At 37.6% G+C, this 25,537-nt stretch overlaps 1 protein-coding gene across 1 annotated transcript in view; it reads right to left on the bottom strand.

The window, feature by feature from the left end:
- Nucleotides 1-417: 417 nt before the first annotated feature.
- LOC110028201 (exonuclease mut-7 homolog) overlaps nucleotides 418-25,537 on the bottom strand; it is a 47,457-nt gene continuing 22,337 nt past the window's right edge. Inside the window, exons 3-8 of the mRNA XM_020729954.1 lie at nucleotides 22,682-22,805; nucleotides 11,114-11,547; nucleotides 9,308-9,384; nucleotides 9,106-9,241; nucleotides 1,158-1,361; nucleotides 418-814 (exon numbers count right to left, since the gene is read on the bottom strand). Of these exons, the coding sequence (XP_020585613.1) occupies nucleotides 755-814; nucleotides 1,158-1,361; nucleotides 9,106-9,241; nucleotides 9,308-9,384; nucleotides 11,114-11,547; nucleotides 22,682-22,805 (1,035 nt within the window). The 3' untranslated portion in view covers nucleotides 418-754. The remainder of the gene's footprint in view (nucleotides 815-1,157; nucleotides 1,362-9,105; nucleotides 9,242-9,307; nucleotides 9,385-11,113; nucleotides 11,548-22,681; nucleotides 22,806-25,537) is intronic.

Below are 25,537 nucleotides of genomic sequence, written 5' to 3'. Positions count from 1 at the left end.
CAGAAATACCACATTACTAACTTTTTAAAAGTGAAATGCTACATTTTCATGATAGGTTGAAAACACCAAAGTGTTAGTGTTAGATATGTAAATACATAAGAATTGTGCAGGATGCATGTAAATTTTCAAAACCTAAAATCAGTGTTATACATGATAAAATAATGTTCCTAATATCATGACCTTCTATCATATATAAGTTAGATATAAGATTAAAAATATGTTGCTCTTGAATTTGAGCCGATCAGCTCAAAGATCCTAAATGAATGTACCTCATAATATGCACCACTACGCGACTCATCAAAAGCATGCTTCCCTCCATATCCCTCGCACTAGTTTGAAACTCAGGAAATTAACACCTCAACTTGTCACTCCCAAAACACAACAAAACATCAACAGATACTTTGCAAATCGACTGCCTTATTCCTCCAACATCCCCATTTAATTATCAATAAAAAATAAAAATACAAAATAGTGCAGGTACGTAAATTTGAGCTAATTGTTCAAGAAGGAACATTTGGTCAAACCTTTCACTTCTTCCTTGCCATTTTAGCTATCCAGCAAAGAAATGTGCAAGCAAGAAATAGTGAGAAGAATTAACGACAGCCTTGATCAGTCTTATCTCTCTTATTTCATATACCAAGGTCTAACACCTATGACACCTACTGAATATTTACATGAGTGTGTAGTCATGAGGACTTCTCGGGCCTAAATTTTCAAAGCCAGGACTGGATTGTAAAAAGAGCCGATGTGCGGATCATGTGCTCAGCTTGCATATGTTGACAAACTTTTCGACTGCATTATGATATTGGGTTCCCTGGAATAAATGATGAAAATTTATGAATGGGAAGAATGGATTAATTATAGCCAATCTTATAATAATTCGCTATAAAACAGTAAATATTGTATTTGAAAAAACTTTTCAACATATGAGAACATGGGGGTGTTTAGACCACTGCCTTATTTATCTACATAAAAAAGGTATCCAGCAAACAAGATAATTTACTAAAGACATAAAATATACAGGATCAACTCACTAAATCTATAATACCACTCTATAGAAATTATGCTTACGCATCAAGTATTTTCAATTTTTTACCAAGGAAATAAATAACCTTCATGGATGCACTAAAAAGGTAAATTTAAAGAAAAATACTAACCTCCCAGTATAGCTGCCTGCAGTCAGTGCACTGCCAAAATTCTGTATCTTTGTCAAAGAGGCAGTTAGGAATGATTTGGAACCCTTTGGAAGCTTCAATAGCTTCCTCATATGTCAATGGTTTTTGAATGAAGCTACCGTTGCATTTTGTGCATCTTGACATGAGCTGTTCCTCAGAAATATTCAAATGAAAGGTTTCAATCACCTGTAGATGTGACATAGAAATTCACAAAACATGGTCACAACCGATATTCAGTTTTCCTGTTCAGGCTAGAAATTGAGATCCGATAACTAATATTGTTTAAGAGGATTTATTATACTTTCAAGAACATGATATACTATTAGAGAAGTGAATAGAATTGCACCACAGAATACGATAAAACAAGTTAGCACTCAGGGATTTAGAAGTACTATTTTTCTGCCCAATATCTGACATGAAGCATAAATTGTGATTGATACTTTTATTCAGTAAAAAGGAATGTACACAATAGATCTCATCCAACAGATCATATTATATAAACTTATTAAATTATTTCAAGTCTTACCGTATAAGGGCAAAAGCAATATAAAGATGGGTTTAACCTCTGCAGGATTTTAGACGCCATAAAAAATGGCCTATGTAACATATGCAAGGCTCGACATGGGGAATTAAAAAGCCAGCCAAACCAATACTGAAGATGAAAAAATGATGAAATCTAAAAAATAGATGAAATTAAGCCAGATATATAATTAGATGCAGATGCAGTATGGAACAGGATAATCCATGCAGATGCAGTTTGGAACATGATATCCATGCAGATGCAGAAATAATATTTTCTTTCCAAACTTCTCAATCTGAGCCTTTTATAAACAGTTTGGAAAATCAGTTTAACTATAAATTTCAATGGTTAGAGATGCAAACCAAGCAACCAAATAAGCATTAGCATTCATGACGGGGGAGCTACCAACAGAATCGTGGTCCACGACCCCGCAATTGCGGGATTCCACAAGAGGACTCAATTCCAAGAATGCCGGATTCAGCCTACAATGGAACCGTCGATACTGCGAACATAGGATAGACCAATCAAGCAGCTTTCCAGCCCTAATATCAAATTCAACATGAATTTATATATTTTCTAGCTTATTTCTTATTTCTTTAATTATAATTAAGATTTCTTTCAAACAGAAAATATTTTAAATGTTATAATTTTTTGTTGTGGGGACTTTTTATTTGGTTTTTTGTAATTTGAATATGCAATCTCTGATTTCTACCTAAGCAGTAATGTATCCTCTTCCTTTTGCAAGTGATGTGTATGTAGCTTGTGCAGAAATAGGTGGTGGATCTTGCTCACCACCCATACTTGGCCAGTTCACCCTTCAACCGTTGTTTAGTCTGAACAACCGCCGAAACACTCAAACATGTTGTCCAAAAGCAGACTTCACCCCCTATCTCCTTCCAAACATCATTGATCACCCCCATTGTCATTCTCATACTCTTTCACAACCACCTCCCAATGAAATCAGCATCCTAAACATCTTCTTGAAGCCCAAAAAGATGTCATTCGATATTAGTACTCGGTAAACCCTAAATTTTTTGGAATTTGTCTTTCTTACCCCAAATTAAAATTCCAAAGAAAATCTAATATAATAACCCTTCCAAAACAAAACAAAAAAAAATCCCCACCATAACCCAAGCATCCCAACAACAATTCCGAGTCCTAACCCTAAATTTTCAAAATTCAACTTTCCAACTGAAGAAAAGTGGAGAAAATTGTATTATCATATTTCTTAATAATCAAATTACAATTGTTCTACCTATTTAATAAGGAAGAATTATAACAAACTTAGTTACAAATATTAAAACTTAGAGATGATAAATTAACTCAAAAAGAAAGAAATATGAAAAAGAAAAGATAATAAAAGAGAATGATACTAAAAATAGGAAACTCAAAATTCCACACTCCCTCTCATGCTGGGTCATAGATGTTGTAAAGACCCAACTTAGTATTCAAAACAACGAAGCGGCCTTGAGGTAGATATTCAGTGAAAATATCAGCAACTTGAATCAGAATGTTGATTTAAGTAAATAATGTCTCCATTGATCTTTTTAAAGATAAAATGTCTATCTTAATCTGCGCTAACGTGCGTGCTCCTGGGGGCCTGCACGCCCTCGCTTACCTGAGGGCGAGCATTTTCTTCTCAATTTTTTTTCTTTCAGCCTAATTTTGAGGTTTGACACCTTGTGGAAGTTATGTGGACCACTCTTGCATATTTTAGCTGCGACTTGCATTTATAATGGCTTTAAAAAAGGTAAGCTTTTTGAGAATTTTAGAGATTTTGATGTTTGTAGCTTGATGTAAGGCATGTATATCTATTGGAAGGAAGCACTGTCAAGCTGCAGGGATGTTTTTGAGTGGATTGTCAAGCATGCAAGCATTGCCTAGTGTACTCAAGGTCTCATCGCCATATGGCCTTAATGTAATGTTGTGTATTGGTAGCTTCACATCGAGACCCTTGAGTGTTGCAATACTCGTTGTGATGCTTAAGATTGTGTCTATTTTCAACACAATGTGTTGTTCTTCAGTGGATGCTTCTCATGCACCTTCTTAGTCCTAACGTGAATACTTGTCTTGCAGAGCTCGTCATCCCCATCGTTTTCATGACCCTTGTGCTCACTTGTTGTCAGAGCTAAAATGATATTGTAGTAACCCAGACCACGATCAAATTGCAAATATTAGTGTTGGAATTCAAAATGGTTATAAACAAAACACTTGAAAACAACAGAAACAACGACATGACACAAAACTAGGTTGTCAATCAGGGTGTTGAGTGGGTTGTCAACGGTGGCTGCAATTGTGGGAAAATAGGGTTGCAGTGGGAAGATAGTTGGGCTCAAGTGGATGACGGTTTGGAGGGTAACAGAGATCAGGTGGTTTGCGGATTGGAGGCGGTAGGTAAAAAAAGCGGTGATTGGATGGTGGTAGGCTGCGGAAGTGAAAGTGGAAGAGTGGGGGTTGTGATTGGACGACAAAAAAGGGGAAGGGTGGTTGTGGTTGGACAGCAACAAGAAGAAAAGAGAGGATGTGTGGTTGAACTGCAACGAACAAGCAAGAAGGTTGGTCACAGGAGATGAGGGACTGCATTGGGCAGAAAAGGGTGGGTGTTGTGGATGAGCTGCGGTGAGCAAAAAAGGGGGGTGTAGGTCAACAACACGGAGGAGGTTGTGGGAGGGTAAAGTGGAGGATAATCACCACTTCAGAGTGACATATAACCGAAGCACCACATGTCCTCGGATACAACCCTAAAAGGGAAAACGGAGGCCGACGACTGTCCTCACAAAAAACACACCAAAACGCTAACCCTAAATAGAGAATGACAATAGATAAGTTAGTAAGATAGTTTAATTTTTTCACTAACTTCTTATTCAATTTAGGATCATTAAAAAACTTTCCATTTATGGTTAGTAACTAATTGAGAAGCATCGAATTACTATATGGTTTGACTCCTAATTTTTAGTTTATGCTAACAAATTCAACACATACTTCTGTTGAAATTGAAAGATACTCTTATTGCTCCTCAATATCTCAATCCCAAAGAAGTACTTGAAGGAACCCAGAACTTTAGTGCTGAACTAACTTTGAAAAAATAATTTCAATGATAAAATTCTCTGCACATTGCTTTCAGTAATAATAATAGCATCAAAATAACCACCAATAGAATGATTCGTGTAGTAGGTCTCTAATAGAATGCAGTATAATCAATTCCACTTTTCTGTATCCTAAACCCTTCTATTGCATGACTAAATTTTTCAAATCATGCTCAAGGACTTTGCTTCAATCCATATAAGAACTTCTGAAAATGACATGCCTTCCCAGACTCCCCCTGAACAACAAACCCAGAAGGTTGTTCTAGTATACTTCTTCCAAAAGATCACAATGCAGAAAAGCATTTTTCATATCCAATTGGTGCAATGATTAATTATTCATTGCAGCTAAGGATAGGAGTAGACAACCTAAAGTCAACTAAGCTACCATAAAGAATGTGTCCAAGTAGTTGATCCCATAACTTTGATCATAGCACTCAACAGCCAACTGAGCTTTGACATGAGCTACAAATCCATCAAACTGAAACTTAACTGCAAAGACCCACTTATAGCTAACAGCTTGCTTGCTAGAAGATAGTCCAACTAGTTCACAAGTTCTATCTTTTGTTATGGCATTCATCTCATCAAACATTTTTGCTCTCCATCCATAATGGGATTGAGCTTTTCTAAATAGATCTTGTCAACATGGAAGATAACAAATTATAGTTAACACAAGAAGAAATGGGATAGACGCATTGACGTTTAACTCTTCAAAAAGCAATAGGTAGTTTATGGTCAGTGGGAGGAAGATCCATCGAGGAAAATGAAATGGTCTAGTGACTTGGATCAAAAGAAGGTTTTCTACAGTTAACATTAGTGATAGGTGGTATTGGTTAAGGCACTAGAGGAAGTGGAGCTAGAGTTGGATCTGAACTTATGATGTGATATATTAATAACTCATCAAGATCTTGTGAAGATTTAGGCACCGATAAGTCACAAAATATAGAATTTGTTCATGAAAGACAGTATCAGCAAAAATCATATAGGTGTCTAAGAGGGGAAAAACATCGAACTGCAAATGAGAATATCCTAGAAAGACACCTTAATGACTTAAGGTCAAGCTTAGAAACTTATGGATGAGTATCACGATCAAAAAAATTACACCCAAATATGTGTGGTTCAATAGACAAGAGAGAGTTAGATGGAAATAAAAGTTCGTAGAGTGTCTAGTTCTGTAAAAGAGTAGAAGGCGACCGATTGATCAAAATATATGCAGTAGAAATTGCATCAGCCCAGAACCCTTTAGGCACATTCCTTTGAAACAAAAGAACTCTAGTCATCTCAAAAAGATATCTTTTTTATTCAACTACTCCATTTTGGGATAGTGTATCAACACAAGATGATTGGTGAAACATCCCATTTTATGCATGTACTTCTAAAATGGTGCAGCAATATATTCGTTGGCATTATCACTTCTCAAAATTTTAACTGAAACATTGAATTGAGTTTTAATTTTGGATGAAAAAATTGAAAATGTGACAATAACTCGGTACGAGATTTCATAAAATAAAGCCAAGTCATATGAGAAAAATCATCCATAAAAGAGACAAAATATCTTAATACATTAGATAAAATAGAACAAGATCCTCAAGCATCAAAATGAACCAACTCAAAATTATGACTTACTTTTTCATTAAATTTGGGAACAAAAGATAAATAATGGTGCTAAGCAAATTGACACGAATAACAATCTAAAGATGGTAATTGTTGAAATTGAGGGTACAACATTTTTTGTTCCTTGTTTGTGATAGATGTCTTAATCGACAATGGAATTCAAAATGAGATAAGGTGTCAGAATTCAAAATGAGACATACACATCCTTCATTTTAAAATAATATCATCATTTTTTTGCTTGTAATTTTTTTTTTTTTTTTTTTTTTCTTTAGCATTTTCAATACTCGCTGTTAAGTGAGTTGTGTATCTGAACTTTTGTTTTGTTTTGAAATAAATTTATACTTCTAAAGTATCAAAAATGTGGTTTTCACAGTTTTGTTTTAAATAACTTTATTAAACAGAGGCAAAATGGTCATCTTTTCATAAACAGCTGCCCTACAACTGTTTTCACACAGCTGCAACAAACAGGCAATAAGCTTCCCTGCAGTAGCTTCTTGAGGCAGCGCAGCTGCAACTGAAAAGCTGAGAAGCTGCAGTTGCCCCAAACGGACCCTTAGAATGTCTGTTAAAATGAAGGAATAATTAGGCACATTATTGTCCAAGGCACACCACAATAAAAATAATATAGCAAAATGAACCAATTATGGCTTGGTTGTATATGTTGCAACATTTTGTGCAGGTTCATCTTCTAATATGTAGCAAGGTTATTCTTTTCACCTTGATTTTTAAACTCACACATAACATATGTATTATGCAATGTATGTATGCAATGTATGTATGCATGATGAGTATGTATGTATGTATGGGTGCTAGTTCGTGTATGTGCATATGTATGTACGCATGTATGTATGTATTCATGAATGAATGTATATATGTATGTATGTATGTATACACAAACTCACAACACACCCGAACACACCACCAACACAGCTGCAAATATACACGCACATTCTAATTCAAATCTTATACAAGCTTGATTTGTTCCAAACTCAACACAAGTCAGGCTCAAGCCAAATCAAGCTTAATAGCTTAATCAATTCATTGATTTTGAATCGAGCTTGATCAAAGCCAAAAGTAGATCGAATTTAGGGGAAAATTTTCTGTTTGAACTCTGAGCGTAGCTCTATGTACGGACTCCAATGATATGTTGCCACGTGTGATACATCATAGAGGTTATTTCGTGGTTATTGAAGTGGAATCGCGTAAGTTATTTCGGGGTTGTTTTAGGGTTATTGAAAAACTCATATATTTCACTTTAATAAAACCACAAAATAACCCAGAAATAACCTCCACGGTATTATTTGAGGTTATTAACGTGGAACCGCAAAGGTTATTTCGAGGTTATTTAATGGTCCGCAGTTCCGCTTTAATATTTTTTTAGATGGGCCCGATATAGCACACATGGCGGTATAATACTGGGAGTCCGCATGTAGAGCTATGTCCAGAGTCAAAATAGAAAATTTTTCCCGAATTTAGGGGGTCATCAATCATCAAGCCAAATTCGTCGCTTGAACTTTGCACTAGTCAAATGTTGACTAGCAACTAATTAAAGCTCAACGATTTTGTCTCAATCTTGTAGACGATATTAACATTTGAATCCCACTAACATGCCATTATCTGCTAGCACACAACTACACTCAACCTTTGGCATTTGCTTTGCTCTCGAATTGTAGCCCTATCTCCAAATGGATTAAAACTCTAAACCAAAAAAGTGAAGTCCTCTTATAAGTAACTTCAAAGTGTGTTTTTTAAAGTAAATATTGATTTGAGGCCTTCATGTAATGCGCATCAGAGTGTAGCCACAAGGTATACCCCTCGAATAAAAATTGTGCAAAACCACACTAAGGCTAAAAATAGCAAGTCATGATGCGCTTATTGTGCACCTCTTGGTGAAGCATGCCTTAAATGTCTTTTCAAACCAAAATTACATGATAACAAAACAAAATACAAAACTAATTTGTTTCATAAAATTGCAACAATGGCTTAAAAAAGGTACATTTTATTGAATCGGAAATCAGGTTTGTTAAGTAAATTGTCTGACCTATAACCGAGCCAATCAAAAGAAAATCAATAGTCATTTTTTCGAGAGCAATTCAACCTTGCCGAAAAGGTGGATGCAGGCCCATGAATGACATTCACAAGTTTCATAAGCATTTTAGATTTCTAAAAAGAAATCAATTAGCAATGTTCTGAAGCCAAGGACAATGATGCATTGGCTGGCAAAACGAAAGAACCACCATTTTCTGGAGGGCGGGGTTTAGTGTGGGAAATAAGTAAAACATTATTTTCTTGAACATTAATTCAGAATCTAGAGCAATGCAGTCAAAGAACTACGCATAATCATATTATTACTATAGTAGGTTAGCTAAGCTTACCAACTCAATTACTCAAGTTTTATTTGAATAAAATAAATAATGAAATAAAGTAACAAGAGAAAATTGTGCAAAGCCAAGCAGATGTTTGACAGCTGAAAAAATTAACATTCAATTCCTAGAAATTCCAAGAATCATCATCCATAAAGTCAGTTAAGGTCTAGACAATGCAATTGCTATAACTAATCCAACAAAATAAGAAAAACCAACCTTGCTGCATGTTACGGCAATATATTAAATAAACAAAACGCAAATTCTGAAAACAACTAAAGCAGAAATTTCAAGAGAAAATTAAAAAAAAAATCAAAGACATATATCTCATAGAATGTCTAATCAATAACCTCAAGTAGTTGGTCGTTTTTTAGCAAACTCTTCACCATGTAAACTTGATTACTCGCCAAATATTGGTGTTTCAGGAGCTTAGCATCTCGTGTTAGAAGCACTCTTTTTTCTTTGTATGCTTGATCCAGCAACTGTCTAAACAGAATTAAAGTGAAAACTTGAATCAAAATGATGAAATATAATATTGTTCATAGTAAATACCTTGGATCAGGTTTTTTGAAGGATGAGATAGCAGCATCTATTCCAACACACCGTAGATGACGTGCTAAACCTTCCACCTGGGTGGGTGCCATTACAGAATAGTCATATAGAGATCATTGAGATCTAATAATTAAAAATGCTCAACCAAATTCAGGATAACTGGAAGATCAGAAGAATGATGGATTAAGAAAAATGAAGATAGAAAAATGATCAACAAGGACCCTAATAAAAAAAATAGAGGAAGAAAAACGATCAACTAGGCTGTTAAAAAAAATGGAGAACCGATCAAATAAAGCAGTGACAGTATCAAGTTTATGAACTCAGCAATTTTTTATTATAAAAAAAATACAGGCCATGAAGGACCAAGGTTATGGCCTATTGTACCAATGTGGTTATCACAGGATATAATTTTTTTTTTTTTTTTTTACTACGTGTTTATTATTGTAGATGAAAGGAGACGTATATTTGTCTGGTAGCGGAGTCTCCCGCAGCAGAAATTCCCGCTGTTGAACCAGCAGGCCCAATTGAGGCCGGTTCAAGGTAAACCCACGCCGAGCGGCCTAGGGGAGATAATTTGACGGGTGGGACTGCCACCCGCCTCTCTCCTCTTTCCTTTCCTGCTTCTTCTTCGTATGGGAAGTATTTTAATGGCTATATCTCGATCTTTCTTGCCTCCCCACCCCTCCCTTTTGTGTGGGAGTTTCCTTCGTTATTTCTTTTCTTTTCTTCGTCAATGGGGAGTCTATAAATTGTTGTTTTCTGATTGTAGGGTTCAATTTTTGATGTGTTTTCTTTTAAGATTTATTGTGTGAAGTTTTATTTCTTTCTGTAGGGTTGTATTCGAGAAGGTAGAGGTGCTCCGGCTATATCCTCTCCGAGGTGATAACGTATCTTGCCCTTTTATCTTCCATAACTTGTCTCTTCCACTCCCCTTAGTAGCCAGCCACTCCAAGCCTTCCCCAGCCGCTCCAGCCCACTTTCCATCCGTCCAACCTGCTGTTCAAACACTCCAAGCCTGTCTAGCTCCGCAACCTATTGTCTAGTCGCCAAACCTGCTGTCCAGACTTCCATTTCCTGCTATCCATCCTTTCCGCCATCCCCCACCACTTCCCCAGCCTTCCAAACTACCTTACAGCCCTCAAACCTTCCCTCTTTCCCCCCGGTCACCTTGTCTGCACCATCACCGCCCTCGGATCTTCTCTTCGGGTCCTAATCAGGGATTGGGTTGTTATTGAATGCCCCTTTCCTGTTTGTGTCGTGTTGTAACCCTCTTTCTAAATTAATAAAAGTTTCCTTTCATGTTTCTGCTGAATTCCATCCAGCGCCGGCATCAATGTGTGTGCTTGAATCTCTAGGCAGCACATCATTCAAGTGTCCTGCATTCTTATTTATTTAGAATTCCACCGTAGGAAGCATACTGAAAGACTCAAATAGCTCAATGTAAGCCCGATAATGAAAAATATTGTATGTCTTTACTGTTGTTTTAGAAGTGATGGTGCTAGTGATGAAATTTCAGCGTTCCGGTAGTTAGTATCCAATCATGGATGAATCAGATTAAAACCATTTAGCAGAAGAAAAAGCAAAAAGAAATAAAAAGAAGCATGTCTATATTTTCTGCAAATCAATAGAACGACCATTGTTTACAAGCCTCAAGGGACCATGGAACATCCTTCAATAACAAAAAAAAAACAAAATCAATTGAAAAAACAGAAAAAGTTTGCAGTATAAAAACTCTATTAAGAGATCAATGCAAGCAGGAACTACCATATGCTATCATGAAAGCAAAATAGATGTGACATCCCCTACCATAACATCACAAAGAAACTTTGAGCAGCCATCACCACCAAAAGCAGGATCCCATGGCAAGCGGCCCTGCCAATTGTTGTTAATTCCAAACTGCTCTATACTCTTTGTATTTCCGGATAATTGTCGTACTCTCTTTCTCCTCGAGAGCCTAGGTTTTCGGTCTGCTTCCTTCAATACAATTTTTTCACCATAAAACTTGGCAATGTCTAAGATGTGCTTATCTAGAATATAGCTAGCTTCACAAACAGGCTGTGAGCTAGATCCCATTGCAGCATTGCCTAAAAAATTAATTATTGGATAACATGCTTTCATCATATCAGATGCGCTGCAGTACTTAGTTCGCACAACATTCTTGCATGCATTAAAATCCGTAAACAATTCCTTCAGCCCACCAGTTCTAGAACTCAATTCCGTCAGTTTGTATATTCCTGTTTCTGAGATTTCACGGTACATTAAGAAAAAAATGATCATGTAAATAAACCATATTAATAGTTTATAACTAGAGAAGGAAAGTTAAAATGGCAAAAAATGAACATGCAGCATGCAAATCATAAGAGTTTTCTTTCAAAAGTGCAACCACAATACAAGATCCCAACAAACAATAACATCCACGACTAAACAAACAGCCATCATCTCTGGAACACAATCTAGACCGTCCAACTGCAACCACCTAAGTTCATCCCAACCTTACAGCATACTCCAGAAGAAAATTGTAGACTACCTTACTGTAATGTGATTACATAATAGAATAGATTTACTACGTTGAGAACCCCCTACTTCCTTAACTTGTACTTACTTCCCAGGCTCTGCATTAGTAACTCACATATTCGTCATGGTATCCGAGCAGCTGCTTAACAGCTAACCGGCCTCTTCTCAATGGATAAATAAGACCCTTCCTTTGCTAATGATTCTCCAGGCCAATCCAGCATAGCCAGCATATACCACATCCCGGAAATTTCTAAAGACAGACATCAAAAATATTGTTCACACCCAGCTAACTGCTGATAATTCTCCCCTACAGTGATCTCAATTACAAAAAAATCTTTCAAGCCAACAACTTTGAAGGCTTTCTCGATGGAAATTCCCTTGTCCTAACAAAATCATCATTGCAAACAATGCCCCGCTCCTGAAACCTCTACATGAAACAGGGATGATAATGGATCAAAACCTCTACACAGCCCCCTATTCAACATTTAAAGCATCAATTCTCCCATAAGAGCTCAATCTAGAGACATGCTTATACATTTGCAAACACTTCAACATCGTCTATACACCACTAATAGTTCCTGAACTTCATTGCATAACCATGAAAAAGCAAACAACAAATCAATACACATCTTCCACTGAAAACCTTGTTGGGAATAACATAGCGGTCGACTCTCATATCGACAACGAGGACATCATTCAACATATACTTAAAGGGCTACCATCCACTTATCAAGCATTTAAAACTGACATTCAAACCAAACTTACACCCATAAACCTTGAAGATGTCTACTCCCTTCTATATTGTCATGACCCGGCCAAGGATTTGGAATTAAGCAAGACAGGAACGGACGATCGGACAGTGAAAATAAATTTTCTGTTATTCTATTTCTATCACTAACAGTTTAATATTCAAATATTTATGAAAAAATCACTAAAGAAAGCAATTAATATTAACATGTAGAAATTTGTACCTTCATAATTGTTATTCTCGCCTCGTATCCATATTTGCTCTTCTATTCATCTCATTCAAATGATTGAAATCTAAAAACAATATTAAAGCAATATATTGAATTACCTAAATATAACACAGAAGTAATCACACTTCTAAACTACAGTAACCCAATGAAAAAAAAATCAATATGCACGTTGATTTCTCATATCTATATAAGAAATCTTATAAATGCTGGTCTTTCATGTTTTTAATCTGATAATATGTAAATACATGTATCAATGGCATTCTCTAAATGAAAATACTCAAATCTTCTATATATCTATATTTATTTTTTCTTTACTATTACTTTATACTCTTTACATACACATATATCCCTGTGAGGATTACCGTCAACAAAACCTAACATACCCTTGACTGATATTGCTCTGTTGGCTCCCGTCGATACAGTAGTCAGCAATTTAAACATCACAATTTACTAGGGTGGAAAGGCTCTTACTTTCCTTCTGATTGATATTATACCATCAGCACAGCGTTTAGTAGTGTAAACATCACACTTCTTATGCGAGGTAAGCCGATATTACCTCGTTGACACAGTGGTCATTGATCTAACCATCACAATTGTCTGTGGTAGCAGAAAAACTCTACACGTGCGAGTACACTGGCATCCCTTACTTTTATCAATAGAGGATGAACTCCTCCTTTGAATATGCATAAAAGCATTCATATATAAGTTATTTCATTCTTCATAACATAAATTATTCTGAGACATTTTTTTGCATCTACTAACATGCATATTCACTCTTATTTTATTGTGCAAATATCATGTATTTCTCATATCATTTATATCTATATCTCATATCTCTTACTTATATCATGCGTATCTTTTTCTATCGTGCTTATCATGCATAGATTTCTCATCATGCATATACTGCATATCATTTAGCTCAAACATATCTTTCATGCATATCTATCATATGTAACAATATGAAGGATCTATTTAAACTAGAAAATATATGGAGTCAAACATACATTTTTAAATAAAGGAGATTAGAGAAATTTAGAAATGTACTTACCTCAGTTGCCACGGTAGTTTCTTAAGCTTTGGCAACTAGCTGGACGTTGCAACAAATCTTTATGTTGATCGTAATAACCTATAAAACATAATATTAAATCTTAATATTTAAGAAAATTCTCTTAATCTAATTATTCTTCTCAGCTTAGGGGTTAATTTACTTGATGTTTATGAATTCGTTCTACAAATAGCTTTCACGCGCTTGCCTCGAATTGGACGTCTCAGGTAAACAACATGAAATCTTAAACAACTTAGAAATTCATGATATCTTAGCTCATAGGTAATTTAACTCAACATATAATTAATATGTCAAAACATACCTTAAACTACTTCTCGGAATCCCAACCCATCTCCAAGCTACTAAAACTTCTTCCCTCCTCGTCCTATCTTCTCAAGCTTCCTTTCCCCTTATTTAAATTACTGCTAATCTGCTTCTTCTCAATTATTTTATAGTTAATGACACTTGCACATATTTTATTTTGATTGAGATATTTTTTCTTTATCAGTCACATTGTTATGAATATTGTAGTCACTTATTCTCATGTATTTGGTGCATGTTTGATATAGTATGTTGAATTGAATGTAATGAATGAATGAATGACATGATTATATTGACTGTTATATGTGTATGACTGACTATGATGAAATCACTCATTTATGATACTAGTGGGGGGATACTAAGATACCCGTGCATGTATATGGAGAAGGACATTAATATTGATGTGTCTTAATTTATATAATTTTTAGACGGTACTCTTGTGACGGTTGTACAGATATAGAACGATAATGATATGCATTGATAAAATAAATTTCTTTAAATGACATCAAATACTTTTATTGATTTATTAAAAGCTTGATCGGCATGCATGTTGCTTCATTTTTCTCTTGTATTACTATAGTTTATAAGTATGAATATTCATTGACTTATTTAGCTCGCTGATATTTTAAACTAACTTTTCAGGTTAATTAAGTGATTAGCGATGAGTGCTAGAAGAGATAAAGTTTATAGAATATGCACACAGCCAGTAACGAGATAATTATAAATATATTGCTTTAATTTAATTTAATTTGTGACTCCTGCATTTGTTAAATTATTGACGAATAATAAAAATTGAATTTCCACCATCCGTCTGTCTGTTATTGTTATGGTTAATTCCAAGCACTGAGTCGCGTCGTGACATCTTTAATCTAGAGTTTTCTTTGGTGTCCCTCAAGAAGTAGATAATCAAAAGAATACATTTCTTTAAGAGTTGTTCTTGAGACCATAACAAAAATATAAAATTTTAATTCTCTGATGTCGTATGTGGGGGATTTATATAGGTTTATTTTGTGGCGAAGCTTTCAAGGAAATTTGGTTCAATTTCTTTTTCAACATTCGCTCCTGATATATCTCATGAAGACCCTCCTATAAAAATTCTCCACATTCCTTTTGTTTTTTTTCTTTCTTCTGCAGACATTCCTTTATTTATATGTATAAGTTGCTTTATTTTTCGCACATTCTTATGATTTTCACTCATGTAAGTTGCTTTATTTTTCGCCCATTCCTATGATTTCCACTCATTTTGGTGATTTAGAAAATGAGGATAATTGAAAATGAGGATTATAAAATAAAATTAGACAAGCTGGCAACTCTATTAATACCTAGGCACAAACCATACTATTCATATGCCTTAGCAGAGCACACTAAGACAAATACCAATAGCACTTAGCCAGACTCTCCCTCACAACCACAGCTGCAGTGCGTCTTCAATCCTCCCGTCCTCACCACAGGCTAATCAAACCTCAGCAAGGCCGATACTTTGGCTCCACCTCCACAGCCATCAGCACCTTCCAACACTCACCCTTTGCTCACTAGATTTAAAACAGGGTCTCTGGAAGTCAAACACCCATTAAATATCCACATTCAAGTCCACTCTCAACCAGGAAAACCCACATGCTTCTCCCTAGCCATTGACCTCCGCAATGGATTCAAGCTATGGGCATATATTTTCTTGCATGTCACAACAGCAAAGCAAATGATCCCTATCCAAAAAAGGAGTGTGAACCGATTAAAAGGAGATTTCTTTCAAACCAGAGCATGTCGTAAGACCTATTATCAATATAAAAGGGCATCAGAACACATGCCACAAACAATGAAAAAAAAACTGCTGAAAAACCTGCAATTTATTCTAACCCACATTTTCCTATAACAAGTGGTCCAGTGCAAAAGCAACATAAAATCAATTATATCAAATTCAAAACAAATAAGCTTCATTAATATATCGCTTATCAAAGAGCCGATACTTTGGCAAAACAGAAAACAATAATCATATTCCACTCAAGGCGTATACGGTAAAGTTTCCTCTTTAAGAGTTGCTTCGATATCAACTCCCATTTCCATCTGACTAAATGAATTCTATATTCACTGTTTAGTGTTTTCGGACTCAGATTTTCTGACATTTCTTCTGTGGTAAAGCTGATCAGCGGACATGTAGTGCTCCGGCTATATCCTGCTCCAAAGTGGTGATTCCCCCACTCTTATTCCCGCACCTACTCCCTCCCAGCACACCTCCCTTCCACCGACATGCCGCCCTTCCACTGTTTCCCTGCCGCCAGGCCCCGCCTCCTGCAGCCGCTCTCCACCCTTTTCAAATCATCCTACGACTGCCGCAAACCTCCCAATCGTGTCCTGCCGTTGAGGCCATCCTCGCCAGATTAGCCTGCAGCAGCCAAAAGCCACTCCATCCTCTCCTGCGATTGTTGTAATCCCCTCCAACATCTCCTGCTGCTGTCGCCAGCCTTCCAACAGTCCCTGCCCACCATCCCTCCTACTGTCCAGCAAGATTTCACCTCTTTAGTCCTCACCCTAGGGATTGTTTGCGCTTTGTGTTGTTTTATTCCCATTTTAATGATATTCGTGTAAACGTCTTCGAATTTCAGCAATACGATTGTGTTTTCTGTTGCATGTTAGCTTACATCCGGTATAAATTGGTATCAAAACTAGGGTTTCCTAGCATCCGGCTTACCCAAACCACCCCAACATCCACCCCACCCCACCAAAATACTTTTCCTATCCTGAAACATCTATTCCAATCTCCAAACCCTAATCATGCCACCAATGAGACGCATGTCGGAACCTACCCGGGATGAGATATAGCAAGAGATCTGTCAGCTTCAACAGAGGCTTACGGAGGTTGATGATGGAACCCAAGAGGAACTTACCCTCAATCGTGATCTGGAAAGTCGACGAAGAGAAAAGGACGAGGATCTGAATCCGTTCCATAGGAAAGACATCAGTGATGAAGAAGACTGACCCCAACACTGCAGAATTCAGTGTCAGATGAGACCGAGAAGTGGTTATATATTGAAGAAACAAAAATTTTGGTATCAAAGTGGATCTACCGAAGGTTGATGAAGGTATGAATCCAGAAGACTTTATCGAATAACTATCAGGCTACAGGCAGTTGAGAGAATCTTTGAGTACAAAGAAGTGTGCAAGCATAAATGGGTAAAGCTTGCGGCCATCATGCTGAAAAAGAGCACCTCCTTATGGTAGGAAAATTTATAGAGACAAAGAACGAGAATGGACAGTGACAAGATTCTCAAATTGAAAAAATGTGGGAGATGCAACGAAAATACCTGCCGTCTCATTACCGTCATGAAATGTTTCTGAAGCTCCATCACCTGCAGTAGAGAAACCTATCAGAGAAGGTGTTCATGGCACGGTTTAACCGATTACAAATGAAGTGTGAGTTGGTCGCGCCCGAGAAACATACCATCGCATGTTATATGGGGGGTCTGAAGCCCACGATCAGCAACATGGTGCAACTGCAGCCCTACTGGTCACTGGGAGATGTACAAACCTAAGCTTTTAAGGTGGAAAGACAACTGAAATAGAGCGAATAACAGCCCTCATTCAGACAGCAGTCCTCATTTAGGCAATCACTAGCAGATAGAGCTACTAACAAGGGTATCTCTGGAAGAGTTGGAAAGACTAGACAGTGAGGAGATAAGACAGATCTGAGTGGAAAGAAGCCAGAAAAGAGTAGCTCACCCAATACACTACCTGGCAAGAGATATTTCATATGTCACGGCCACGGACACAGAGCCCCCAGCTGTCCTACGAGCCCCTTTGTTTCATTCACGAAGTAGGGCGTCGTCGAGGAAGTGGAGAAATCAGAGGAGAAATCGAAAGAATTTCGGCTCCAGGGAGACAAGGGAAAGAAGCTAGTTATATACACAGAGTTCTGCAGCAGGAGTCGGAGAAGGATCATTCATGACTGAGGCACGGTATTTTTTGCATCAAGTATACGGTGAAGGGCAAAGTTAGCAGTTTGATTATCAGCGGTGGGAGCTGTAAAAATGTAGTATTCATTGATGGTGAAAAAACTACTGTTGGCCACACAGAAGCATCCTCAATCCTAATCTCTTTTCTTCTTGAAAAGGGAAAATGAGATATGCGTTGATCAGCAGTGCTTGGTCAGATTTTTTTATTAGAAATCAACTACAAAAGCAAGTGTGGTGCGATGTGATTCCTATGGACGCTTGTCATATCCTGTTGGGGAGACCATGGTAGTTCGACCGCAAGATCCAACAAGACAGCTTCAAGAATACTTATTCATTTAAAAAGCATGGGAGGCCCATCATGCTTTCACCTGTCAAGGACACGAGTAGCATAGATGTCACAGAGGAGGCGGTAGTCCTGAGAGCAACCTTCATAAAATCAATCTGGGATGCTCCAGTGGCAATGATATTGGTCCTAGTAGAGGGAACTAAGGAGGAGATTGAAATATCAACACCATATGGCCACTACTAAGTGACTTTCCGGACGTGATGACCGACAGACTTCAAAAGAGATTTCTACCACTGCGGGACATTCAGCACGCTATAGATCTAGAAACCTGATTAGTGTTACCAAATTGACATGTCTACATATTGAGTCCTGCAGAGTACGAGGAGTTGCAGCAACAGATACAAGATATCATCTCCAGAGGTTTGGTTAGAGAGAGTACAAGTTCATGTGTTGTCCCCGCCCTGATGGTAGCCAAGAAAGATGGGTCATAGAGGATATGCATGGATATTTGAGTCATTGACAAGATTATTATCAAGTATTGATTCCACATGTCTCGCCTGAATGATCTCTTGGATTAGTTGTACGGAGTCATTATCTTTTCCAAAACGAATTACGCAGTGAGCACTACTAGATTCGAATGAGACCAAGTGAAGAGGGGAAGACTGCTTTCAAGACCCGGGATGGATTATACAAGTAGGAAGTCGTGCGTACGGACTTTCTAATGCGTCCAGCACATTCATAAGATTGATACATTGGGAAGTTCATAGTTATATACTTTGATGACACACTGGTATACAACAGATCCGAAGAGAAGCACTTAAAACACCTGAGGACAATCTTCATAATTTTGCAATTAGAAAAGCTATGTGCCCATCCAAAAAAAACTTCACTTTCTGACAACACATGTATACTTTTAGGGTTATATTGTGTCCAGTGCAAGCATTCGGATGGATCCTATGAAGATCAAAGCCATTGTGAGCTGAACCACACCGCAACCATTCACTGAGCGGAGACAGTTTTTGGGATTAGCATCATTCTACAGGAGATTCATCAGAAGTTTCAGTACCATCACCGGTCCCCTAACAGAGCTTTTGGAAGAGAAATTCCATTGGACAGATGTAGCTCGGACCAATTTCAACACATTGAAGGAGAAGGTGACTCAGGCACCAGTTTTGGCATTACCGGATTTCAATAAGATGTTCGAGGTCGAGTGTGATGCATCCAACGTGGGGATAGAAGCACTGTTGAGTCAGGGAGACCACCCGATAACCTTCTACAGTGAGAAATTGAATGAGTCCCATAAGGAATTCTATGTTATTGTGAAAGCTCTTCATCAATAGAGTCATTACCTACTAACGAGCGAGTTCACATTGGTCACAGATCAAGAGACTTTGAAATTCTTAAACGACCAGGACAAACTGAAGAGCCGACACGCATCTTGGGAGGAGTTCTTAGAGTTTCCAGTTCGTGTTTAAGCACAAAGCAAAGAGCTAGAACCACGTAGTAGAGGCATTGAGTTGTCGTCACTTGCAGATCACTGTGATGCAGGCTTGAGTCGTGGGCTTTGAGGTGGTGAAGGAACTGTACAGGACAAACAAAGTTTTCGAGAAATCTAGGAGCAATGTCAGAAGAAGCCTACCGAGCAGTACTACAGAGTTGATGGTTACTTGTTCTAACAGAGTAAGTTATTTATTCATAGATGTTTGTTGAGGGAATCCATTGTTCGGGAAAGCCACAGTGGAGTTGCAGGATATTTTGGTAGGGAAAAGTCTCCCGCACTAGTGAGAGAACAATTTTTTGCTTCAACTGAGGAGAGATGTGAAGCAACGAGTTAGGAAATGTCGGATTTGTCATATAGCCAAAACCAGGATACATAATGCTGACTATACACCCCATTACCAGCCCCAGAGATACTGTGGGTGCATGTTAGGATGGATTTTGTGGGGGTCTCCTGGGAACACAGCGGAACAATGACTCTATGAAGGTTGTGGTGGATCAACTTTAAAAAATGACACATTTCGTACCCTCCTCGGACGCTAATTGCATCACATTTAGCCGACTTGTACTTCAGAGGGATTGTGAAACTGCATGAGATACACAAGGCCATCACTTCTGACGTGAGTGTCAAGTTTCTGAGTTAATTTTGGTTGTGAGGGAAACTAAGCACTAGCTTCAATTCAGTTGAGCAGCACAGACAGACAGACGGTCAGATGGAGATAGTGAACAGGAGCTTGAGAAAACATTATAAGATGCTCTGTAGGAAAGAATATTAAGTAGTGTGATTTGACTCTAGCTCAATCCGAGTTTGCTTACAACGGATCTGTGAGAAGACTACAGGACGAACTCCATTTGAGATACTATAGCTCACTCCACTTCACTTGTTACCTCTCTTGTCAACATCAGATATTAGTAAGGATATTGAGAAACAGGTGCAAGAGATTCCGAAACTACACGAGGTGAGAAAAAAGATCACTAAGCAGAAACACAAGTAATAGGCATAGAAGAATAAGATCAGAAAAACGGACACTTTTCAAGAAGAAGACCTAGTGTGGATTCGGCTGAAGAAAAAAAGGTTCCCCGAGAGTTTTTAGCAAACCCATGCCCAAAGCAGACGAATCTTTCAAGATTCTCAAGAACATGAACGACATGCCTATAAGATCAACCTACCATGAGACTACAATATATATGCTACCTTCAATGTGTCAGATTTGACTTTATGCTACAAGGAACCAAAAGCTTCGACGAATGAAGTAGAAGCTTCCCCAACTATGAGAGACTGATGTGGGGTGCATAGGGTTGAACCGATGGGGATGAGTTCAGTCGGTTCAAACTTCGAGTGCAAGGGCCAACTGGTCCCTTACATAGCATAGAATTTCAGTCGGTTCAAACTTCGAGTGCAAGGGCCAATTGGTCCCTTACATAGCATAGAATTTCCGCTCAAGAGGAGGGGGCCTCCCTCCTTCAATTATTTATGGCTATATATATTATATATTTTCTGATTAGGGTTTTCAGTTTTTGGTCTCAGATTTTTTGCCATCAATGTTTCTCCCAAGCTAGGACCGTATCCGAGGACAGGTGGTGCTCCGTCATGATTTCCCTCCTCTTATACCCTCACCTACCCCCCTCCTACTCACTGTCCTTCCACCCGCACGCCTTGCTTCTGTTGTTTCCTTGCCACCAGGCCCTGCCTCTCGCCTGTTTTTGTTGAAAACCTCCCCCACTTCCTATTGTCATCGCCATCCTCTTCAAATCATCCTATGGCTGTCGCAACCCTCCCCATATTTGCCTGTAGCAGTCGCAAACAACTCCATCCTCTCCTATTATTGTTGTAATCAGTCCAGCATTTCCTGTTGCTACCGCCAGCCTTCCAACAGCCCCTGCTACTGACGCCACTCACCTCCTCACCATCCCGCCTGCTGTCAAACTAGATTTCACCTCTCTAAGCCTCACCCAAGGGAATTGTTTGCCCTTTGTGCTATTTTATTCCTGTTTTAAGGGACGTAGTGTAACCGTCGTTGAATTTCAGCAATACTACTGTGTTTTCCATTGCAAGTTGGGTTACCTATGGTATTAATTGGTGACAAAACAAAACTAGCTATCACAGCCATGGTTGTTTATCAATTTATAAAAATGCTTAAAGCTGCGATATGGATTGGCATAATAACTATAAGGACAATATTTCAACACAATTTTACTATCAGAATGTGCATGCGTATGAAGTTGTGAAAAATAAATAATGATGCCCTAATATAGATTTAAATAACTGCAAATAATCATAACACTAAGGGGTTTTTTCATTGCAAATAGGATTTAGTAAAACATGTAAATCTATATTTATAAAAGCTTGAAAGGGTTAAACGCTCAAAACTGTTTGGTAAGTTAATAAATAAATTCTAATAGATCCAAAGAAATTGTTTCACAACTTTAATAGGATTTAATTTCTCCCAGCCTTAGTTTCTTCAAATCTCATAAATTCCTGTAAATCCCTCTCCCAACGGGATTTAGTAAATCCCGGCTCTAAGGAAAAGAAGGAGGAAAAATGGGATTTAAGAATCTGTAGGATTTACCGTTGACTTTTTTGCTGTTTGGCAGGACTTAACATAACTCCTGTATAAATCCTGTTTAAAACCGGCCACCAAACAACCCCTAAATCAGCTTCCAAATATGTAAAAACTTAAAAGTATGCACAAACGACCATTTTGATTTGGTCTGCAAAAAAGTAACGCTTGTTAATTTATGCTTGCACAGTAAGCAGAGAAGGATTGAGGAATTACGAGTATGAACCTTTGGTCAGAAACTCATGCTCAAATATAGCAAACACTTCAAGCAGGTAATATGCATCTGCTGCAGCATACGATATTTGCCCTTCAGTAAGGGGACGAGAAGACCAGTCACTGCATTGGAGTTCCTGAAAAACAGTACAACAAATGGTACAGTAACATATAATGTAACAAAAGGAGAACAAAAGCATTACATAGACAACGTACAAAATGAAGATTGCACTCCATGCACATGTAAAAGAAGAACTAAGTTTGAATGTGTATGCCCATATCTCTTTACATACATACATATACATAGATATATAGATATATAATACATACATACATTATGTATGTATGTATATATATAATACATACATACATTATGTAGTTATGTGTGTGTGTGTGTGTGTGTGTGTGTATATATATATATATATATATATATATATATATTAATGTTTTTTTTTTTTTTGAAAAGCCCAAAGGCTGATTTTATTGAAAAAAAAAAAATACATAAAGGTTGTATGAGAAGAGCCCAAAAACATAACTAAAATAAATGCCCCATAATTTCTTAGTTGAATTTTGAGTAAGAGGTTGAATCCATTTTGATTTTTTTTTTTTGAGTTTCTGAAGGCTTAACAAATATTTGTTTGGTGTCTAACTGAAAATTAATAGGGACAATTACATACAGGGCACCCAAAACATTGCTATTTATAAATCAAGCACTTATGTAATTTTTTGAACAATGAAACCCATGCATTTATGTGTCACGATCAAACCATTATGAATTTAATCAAAATGAAAAAAAAGGGTTGGACTTTTATCACAACCTTTGATATTTGATTGAGAATTTAAATATAAGAGAGTGCTTGATTTGTAAATAGCAATGTCTTGGGTGCTCTGTATGTAATGACCCCAAATTAATATATATATATATATATATATATATATTATTTTTTTTGAAAAGCCCAAGGGCTGATTTTATTAAAATAGAAAATGATACATAAAGGTTGTATGAGAAGATTCCAACAGAGACATCCTACCATACGATACAAGTACAGTAATACCCCAACAAAAAGATAGAGATAGACTCAATAAAATGTAAAATAAATTTAAAACATGCAAAAAACAAGTAACTAAGGACGAGCCAGTTTAGTCTTGTCTCTTCCTCTAGTTTTAGGAACGGAGCCAGAAAACAAACTTTGAAGAGTCGCGTCATTGTCGGGAGTAACCAGAGTATCATCCATTAAGTTTTCAAGTTGAAGTATGCCCCCAGTCTTCTTCTTTCGCCGAGAAGTGTAAACCTGTCATTCTTCATCTGAAGACTGGCTCATATAATCCTCGGTCAGATTTGATGTTAGAATCGCAGTAGAAGGAAAGACAGTCGTTGTCACCGCGATAGGTTCCAGTGTATGTGAAGTGTGAATTGTTACCTCTGCACCTGACACTTCCTAAATAGGAGCTGCGGGACTATCCTGATTTTTTGGTTCCAACATTATCCGTTATAGTATGGTCAGGAGAAGAGATCCCAAGGGCAAATACCAACTCCTGTCTTGTGGTGATTCCTTCTTCAGGTTAGTTGTCATCAGGTTAGTTGAGAGCGCGTTCAAGCACAAGGGGTGCACTAATAGTGTGTTCCTGCATTTAAATTTTGGTTCTCAACTGTGGGTGCAATCTGAAACATTTCTCCTGCCCGTATCCAAACATCTTTATCTTGCAGTGCTTGCAGTAGTATGGTTTTTGTTCCATAATGATTTTTTGTTAATAACCATTGTGAGCAAATTCAAGTCAGACTACTTCTATATCTGGTAGTGTAATATCTCGTTCAATCAAAATTCGTGCAATAGAGGGCCTTGAGAAATGAATTGTAGGTAAGTCTACCTGCAGAGGTTTTTCAATGATAGTCCCAATTGTATATAAGACAGGTAGGTCAAAGAAATGAAACTTAAGTTCAGGTAATGAGAACCAGATATGTGCAATTGGGGGTTCTTGACTGGGATCAAATTAGGAATCCATTTGAGCAATTTCATATGTTTGCCCACAATTGTGATGAATTTTTCAAGAAAATCCTCGTGTAATCTTCTATGCTCAGTTGTATTATAACATGTCTTCCATCAAAATGACTCACCTGCCAATCCCCAATCAGTTTGAAATCTTCAAAAACTTTCTTGATGATCTCCATCTTAGGGCAACCTAATTGGAATTTTCCAACTATTGTAAATTTATATTTTCTTGCACGGTTGAAATTTCAGCGTCAGAGAAAAAAATTGTCGGTTTGCCGGTCTTTTTCTCAACTTTTTTTATTAGATTGCAATCATCATTTCCTGCAACAGGATCATGATAAATCTGTGGGAATGTCACACTATCTGCGAGGTGAAAAGAGGAGTTGTGTTTGTGAACCACTGTAGCATATGAGGGTTTGTCTACCTTCGGAGTAGGTTCAGTCCCAAGAGAGGAATGAAAAGCTGCCATGAAGAAAGGCAGTCAAGACACTGCAAGGAAGCAGTAGATGGCTGGCTTAGACCTGGCTCAGCTGTCAAGCAGAGCAGTGTCGAGTTGAGATCCGGCTCAACTGTCGAGCAAAGCAGTGTTGAGCTGACGCTAGAGCGCAAGGCCCGTATGAACAGCTCTGTCGCCAGACCGCAACACGGCGAGACGACTCGACGAACACGAAGCACAGTTCTGCCACCAGAAACGTGACAACGCGACGACACGAGCACCGACGAAGAAAACGATAGACGAAGCGAGAAATCTGTGTAGCAGACACTAGGGTTCGCCGTGAGGCGAAAGCCTAGCAAAACGGAACGGGAGCGGACTCATAATATATATATAAATATATATATATATATATCTATGTGTGTGTGTGTGTGAATGACATAGC

This window comes from Phalaenopsis equestris, unplaced genomic scaffold, assembly GCF_001263595.1.
Source record: "Phalaenopsis equestris unplaced genomic scaffold, ASM126359v1 Scaffold000504, whole genome shotgun sequence".
In the NCBI taxonomy this organism is placed as follows: domain Eukaryota; kingdom Viridiplantae; phylum Streptophyta; class Magnoliopsida; order Asparagales; family Orchidaceae; genus Phalaenopsis; species Phalaenopsis equestris.
The sequence above is the reverse complement of the archived record's forward strand: the minus strand, read 5'-3'. Positions and strand labels throughout refer to the sequence as shown.